Raw genomic sequence first — 6,784 nt, 5'->3', positions numbered from 1 at the left:
ATTCAAGCTATTAAGATATAATACAGTTATTCAGGTGATTTGCTTAGTATTATATAATTAGTAAGCATAGAAGTGTAGAAATTAGGACAGAAGAGGAAAAAGAAAATGACTGAACGATTGTTTCAAAGTAGATAGACTTCCATGATCATGTTTTTCCATTATCCTCGTTAGGTTACGTAATTAACTAGAAATAAAAGTATAGCAAATTATAGTTGTTAGTTTTTTCTAGGAAAGGAGTTAAATTTACAATCTTTTCAACCTTCTTTGCAAATCCTTTCAATCAACTTTATTTATTTTAAATCTTAGTGAAAGAGTTAAATTTGTAATCTTTGTCATTATCTCTAGTAAGTTTTACCATTAGATCAATCTTTATATATATATATATATATATATATATATATATATATATATATATATATATATATATATAAATATAAAGGTTAATACAAATTTTATTATATTAAATTTTATAAAATTGAATTAGATTTAAAATTTATTTTATAATAGAAAAACATAAAGAAGAATGTGAAAAGGGGAAATGAGATGTTCATACAACATCCAAAGTTTAGATATAAAATAAAACAGTCTCCTGCACTCAAAAGGAATAAAATTTCCAAATAAGACTTTAAGATAAATAAATCAAAAGAAAAGGAGTCACTCTACGTCAAATTTGTACAACTTACCAGTAAAAGTTTTACTCATATTTTATACAAGATCAAACATCACTCGTTTACAAATTAGATAATTAAATGTTGAGATGTGCATGCAATTAGCAACGTTTTATGTAAGGGGGAAAACGAAAGAAGAAGAAAAATAAAACCAATATTGGGATGGGAAGGGTTAATATTTAATATATTACTCCAATGGATAGTTTGTCTTTGTTCTTTTTATTTTATAAGTTTGTGTATGATCTTCTCTTTCTAAAAAAACAAACAACCAAACTATTTTAACAATTTTTTGAGAATAAATTATACGTTATTATTTGATTGATTTGTATATTAAGAACAGAATAATCACTTATTATCACATAAATTATTATAAAAATATTGTAAGAAAAAAAAGTTGTTAAAAAATATTTTTCAAGAACAATATATGAAATGCAGCTTTGGGGAGGTAAATTATTATTCTGTTACAAAATTAAGAAACAGACGGAAGCACTATGTCTTCGTAGCTGACGCGAACTAAGGTTGCAGAGAAAGGAAAATATATAGCAGGAGAATTTTGGGTCAAAATGCAAAATATTATGTTAATGGATACTTTCCAATTCCAAACCATAGTCAAACAAACACACTTAGCTACCTAGCTAGGAACAATATACATTGGATCATTCACATTATCTACATAATTCTAAACTCCTATTTGTTTACATATACAGATTAATCCATTCCAAGGCGTTCATGCAGTGAGTCTCGGGCCCGTAAAACACATCATCATCATACCCATCAACTCCGAACACCCCGAAGAATGCTGGGTCCACCGCTTCCATAGATTGTGATTGTGATTGTGACTGTGACTGTGACTGTGACGAGCTAGAGCTGTTACTCGGAACTCTATCACCACTCTCCAACAGCCTCTGGATCTCCTTCTCCGCCTCAGAAAGTTGATCTTTCAGCTTCAATACCTGAAACCACACAGATTTCATACTCTGTTAGGGGAATATATCTACATATAGACAAATGAGAGGTATTCATCTCAGGCTAATGCCATTTCACGTGGGAACACATGGTACGTGTCTTCTTCGAAAGTGGGCCTCCATCGGAGCCCAACACCAGTTATCCTAATAATACTGTACGGAGCTTATCGAACAAATGGAAGAAACAGTGCCCTTTGTTGTCTACTAAGGTGGCAGTTTGCTGTTCCTTTTGTTAGTGGCTTTTCCTCTTTTGTTTTTATTATTGGATTTTTATTTATTTTTTTCACATGACTTATCTATGGCCGAGAACTCAAGTGTGACTTAGGTTTCTTCGAGCCCAGAGCTCATATGCGCACGTTCATATGGTGGGTCTTAGTTTCCGCTTTCCTCTACTTTCTTTTCTTTGTTTTCTCTTTTGTTTTTTCTTACCCTTACTTTGCCCCGAAGAACCGCTTGCATGCGAAGACTTCTACATCTCTTTCAACATTTTCGATAAATTAAACTACTCCCACAAAATTCCTAAACAAATAAATAAAGAGACGACTTACAGAGTTAAAGAAGGAATATGGGAATAAAAAATTTCTAGGCCAACACAGATGTAACGTGGTGACATGTAACCCGAAATTGACGTTTCTGTTTTCAGAAAAGAAAATGACACACTATCGGTTGGTTGAGTGTAAACTGTGCGGTGCTTCTGTACAAAGTATCGATTGGTGGAAAACAAAGAAATTTCAATTTCAGACTCTCTAGGCAGCGTACTACCTCCACTTCTGCTTTCAGTTTCCACAATATTAGGTCATAAAGTCATACTCTCAGTACAGTTTTTTTTTTTCCGAAAAAGTTTCCTAAGCACAAGAACGAATATGGGCCAATGAAATGGCCCTCTCTTGTTAATTGTGTACGATTTCTTCTTTTAAATATACCTGCGCTCAGAATAAATTTCTAGGAAAACCAAACTCTAGCCTGAAGTTACTGAAAGATATTGAATTTTAGTTTAGTATTAAATAAGAGAGATAGGAAAAAAAAAAGAGGTATACCTCGGTCTCCAATCGACATTTCTCGAGCAAGTTGGCTTCGTGGGATTTTTTAAGGTGTGAGTACTCTTCTTCTAGTTTTTTGTTCTTCCAGCGAGCTCTTCTGTTTTGAAACCACACTGCAACTTGTCGAGGGTCCAGACCAAGCTCCAATGCGAGCCTGTCTTTCCTCTCAGACTCAAGTTTATGTTCATTTCCAAAGTTCTGCTCAAGTAGATTAACTTGCTCGGCACTGAGCTTCCTCTTCCTGTTGGCTTCGGAGGCACCGTTCTCTCCTCCTTTGTTCTTCTTACCACGACGGCGTTTTGGCTTCTTACTCTCCCCTGAAAAACAATGACAGACACCAAAAGTTAAAAGTAAGGTCTATGAAGTAACTGAGAACAACGTTTGGGCATGGATTGTAACCTTGTTGAGCAATTATTTGAGTGTATGGTGCATCGGCGGGGTATAACTGAGGGATGAACATCATGTTGTCTTGGAAAGGTCGATGATTCATTGTGGTACGGTGTGTTATGTTGTTCCTAGCAAACTAGCTCGATCGCTCTCCACTGGTTTTGATCTCAAAACCAGTGTCTGTGCGTGTGTGATGTTATTTTCTTCTCCTTAAAAAGAGGATATTGTTTTTAGAGAGACAACATAGCCCTTTCGCATATTTATAGCTAGATGATGCCTGTCCACTTAGTTTGTGTTCAAGGATGTTGAATAATGCATTCTACCAAAATGCCCCAACTTCTGCACATATTCGCAATCACTGCCATTCTGTTTTTACAGTTTATTATTTAATACTTGTCACGACTCAAGCCACACCAGGAAATAAAATACGCACGGACGCATCACAATAGACCATAGGGAAATTATACGTACGACGCATATAATAAGTGGTTTTCATTGTGTATTTACGAATATTTCGTACGAAAAGTTTTAAATTATATATATTAATTTGGTCTACGAATTTAAATGTTAAATAACTTTATACTCTTATGCTGTAGTAAATATTTTTTTAATAAAAAAATATTTTAAAGTTTTTATTATATACTTATAGACACACCAATGACAACTTCACACCTAATAATACGAATACACAACATTTTATTTGTACGCCACATTTACTTGCACCGTTTAAAAAAGCTACACTTTCCTCCTTTATTTGAGTAATTCATCTATGAAGTTGAATTTAAAAGCTTAGTTTGTATAGAAATATAAACTGATCCATTAATGTGTTTTTACATAATTATGTAACATTCTTTTTTTCAAAAGAAGTTCATTTAAATTTGGAAATATTTTTTACGAAATATCGTGGATGTATTTCTTCACCCTGTAAAATATATGGAAAATTATTCTTTGAAAACAGTAACTATCATTTATCAATCCACTCCTATAGAGTAAAATGATCTTAATAAAACTAATTGTTTGTATTTGTAAAGAAAAAAAAATAGAAAGAGAGAGTGAAAGGAAATATGAAATAGTTGTAAAAGGTTGTTTGTGTTAAAGTATGATTGTGGTTTGAAAATTGTGAGTAGAAGTAAGGAAAAGAAGTGTAAAAGATTAAATGTTAAAAAGAAATTATTAAGAAATGGAAAGTGAGGGTTAAGGAAGGAAGGAAGATAATTAATTAGGTGGATAAAGGGATTGTGGAGTGTATGCAAAAAGGTAGAATGGTTTTGTAAAGCTTGTGTTTGTGTATAAAGGGAAGTTGTTTGGACTTTCCAGAATAAGAGATTTACAAAGAAGAGAAGGTCAAAAAAATGATAATGGTGTGTGTGTGAAAAAGAAGAGAAGGAGATGGGCACCAACCAACCTAACAACCCTTTTGGAATAAAGAAAGAGTGATGGGTTGTGATCCCAAAGTTGAGCACCTGGAGCTTAATAAACAATTAAGAGAAGTTAGCCTCTGGATTTGGACATTTAAGCTATTTTTGTTGTCCCCTAATACTAATTAACCTCTCTCTAAATTTCTTCTTAAGCCCATGCGTGGCTCGAGATCACTCACCATTATCACTACCAATTAAACTACTTCTTCTCACTCTGTCTCCCCCTCCCTCTAACCTTCATTTACTTGCGTCATTGTCTACGTACTCATTCCTTCTCCCAATTTCTTCTTCAATCTAACCAAAAACACCTTTATCATACAATTCTTTTCAAAAATTATACATTTGAAACAAATTACAGGATAAATCATATCACCTTAATACCACTTTATTATAATAAATTTATATTAGAATGAAGTAATTTTTATACAAATATTTTAAAGTAATGGGATACAACGAAGTCGTACCACATTGATATTATTTATATTTTCGCAAATCTGTCTATTTTTGTATTTTTTTCAAAAGTGGATGATGTTTTTGCCTTGCTTCATGACCGGTGAGGGAAAATAATTAGAAATAAATGATTTTCTTTATATATTTATAATGAAATTTATGAGAATATTTAATAATTCAATTAAACCTGAAAAGGGAATTAGGATGAGGAGAATATGTTTGTATGCAGATATTTTAATGATTGATCATCGAGTGTGATTATTAATTTTAAAAGTTTAATACGAAAAAACTGAGTTTGAGAGAGAATTAAGGTGATGATAACGACAAAATCGACAAAGATAATGATGGATGACAATACAAAGAAAAGGATTCCCATTTACTATATATGCGTCCTAAAGTTGATGTACTTTTGTTCTCAAACTCATCTCCACAAAGTCATTAAAGACAATGTATCAATCAAGTATATAGCAACATTATACCAGTTCCCACTCAACAATGCAACAACAAAGTGGATAATTAATGTTATTTACCTTTAATATGTTGCAACGGGAGAACCAGGTTGCTGGAGAAGTCACTGCTGTCGATTGCCTGAAGACAGAAAATAGAGGAGAAAATGGGATGAAAAATACACGGCATACATAAATCGAATGAAATTAATCTATATTTTGGTAAGCACGAAATGTTATACTGAAAAAGTACATATTTTATTTTTAATATTCGATAATAATGACTTAATGGTCTATCATATTACTAATATTATATTCTATGACAACTTAACTTATCATTAGAAATTAGCATTGAATATAATCACAGTATTAACAATCACCTATAAAATTCCATAATCAACATTAATCTCATACCATTGTCTAAACCAGATATAATATAAGACTAGTACGTATGCTTTTCCCCAACAATAGCTCTCTAAACCACATACCATAGTTATCATGATTCGAAATTAAGGTCAAACTAAAAGCTTATCACGAGTACATGTTTTATACGAACATCACTTTAACAAATTACCTAACCACAACTTTTGATAGTGTGTTTTACGTAAGTTTGAACATTATATATGTTTTTTCCGTTGATAAAAAGGAAAAACTCCCTTCAACATATATAACAGTACTACCATTAGCCGCTTACATTTCCACCACAATATCATATAATTAAAGCAAGGTCGCTAGCTATCTGTGATCTCTTGTTGGTTAGGAGGTGACATCAAATTGTCCAAGTTTTTTTCACTACCAGGTACAATCTTCTTTCCATGAATGTGTCATATTTGATTGTTGCATTGATCTCTTAGTTATTTGCAGATTATGGTTGTTGTTAGTGTTAGCATTATTTTAAATATAAAATAAATATTATAGCATTTTCAGTTCCTATTTTTAAGGAACATAAAGTGGTCCATTAAGCCATTTTTTTTATGCTTTTAACTGCATAGAGGTTATAGAGCAGTTATTAATTTTTAAACGTAAAGCCCATTTATTTTGAAACCTGTGATGGCCAGACTTTATATAAGGGAATGGGTTACTCTCAGTTTTGATCACTAAGCCTACTCCTCTATTCAGAAAAACACACCATCGAGTTTGAGTGAGTCAAGGTTTAGAAAACAAAGCTGTCTTGTGTTTAGATTTACAAAATTGCAATGGCAGGAGGTACGCACATTATTCTTTCATTTTTTCTTCCGCTGTTTTTGATCTGAATGTGTTACTGTGATGTTAATATAACATGTTTAGGTCAATTTCATACTCTGCTATTTTATCATTTGGTATCAGAGCTATTTTTCCTCTGCCTTGTTTGGTTCACTCCTTTGCGTATTGTGTTTTTAATTTTATTAATTGTTTTGAAACTGGAGAAAG

At 32.3% G+C, this 6,784-nt stretch overlaps 1 protein-coding gene across 1 annotated transcript; it reads right to left on the bottom strand.

Moving 5' to 3' along the window:
• Window positions 1–1,232: 1,232 nt before the first annotated feature.
• HB40 (homeobox protein 40) lies at window positions 1,233–3,296 on the bottom strand. The gene is made up of 3 exons (XM_047296821.2): window positions 3,073–3,296; window positions 2,671–2,990; window positions 1,233–1,621 (listed from the first exon to the last, which is right to left on the bottom strand). Exons 1-3 carry the CDS (start codon window positions 3,161–3,163, stop codon window positions 1,364–1,366), a joined length of 669 nt encoding a protein of 222 aa, XP_047152777.1. The 5' UTR covers window positions 3,164–3,296; the 3' UTR covers window positions 1,233–1,363.
• Window positions 3,297–6,784: the final 3,488 nt, after the last annotated feature.

Source organism: Vigna umbellata, chromosome 10 (genome assembly GCF_029865625.1).
Source record: "Vigna umbellata cultivar VRB3 chromosome 10, Vumbellata_1.0, whole genome shotgun sequence".
Classification (NCBI taxonomy): domain Eukaryota; kingdom Viridiplantae; phylum Streptophyta; class Magnoliopsida; order Fabales; family Fabaceae; genus Vigna; species Vigna umbellata.
This window is presented reverse-complemented; position numbering and strand designations above follow the sequence as displayed.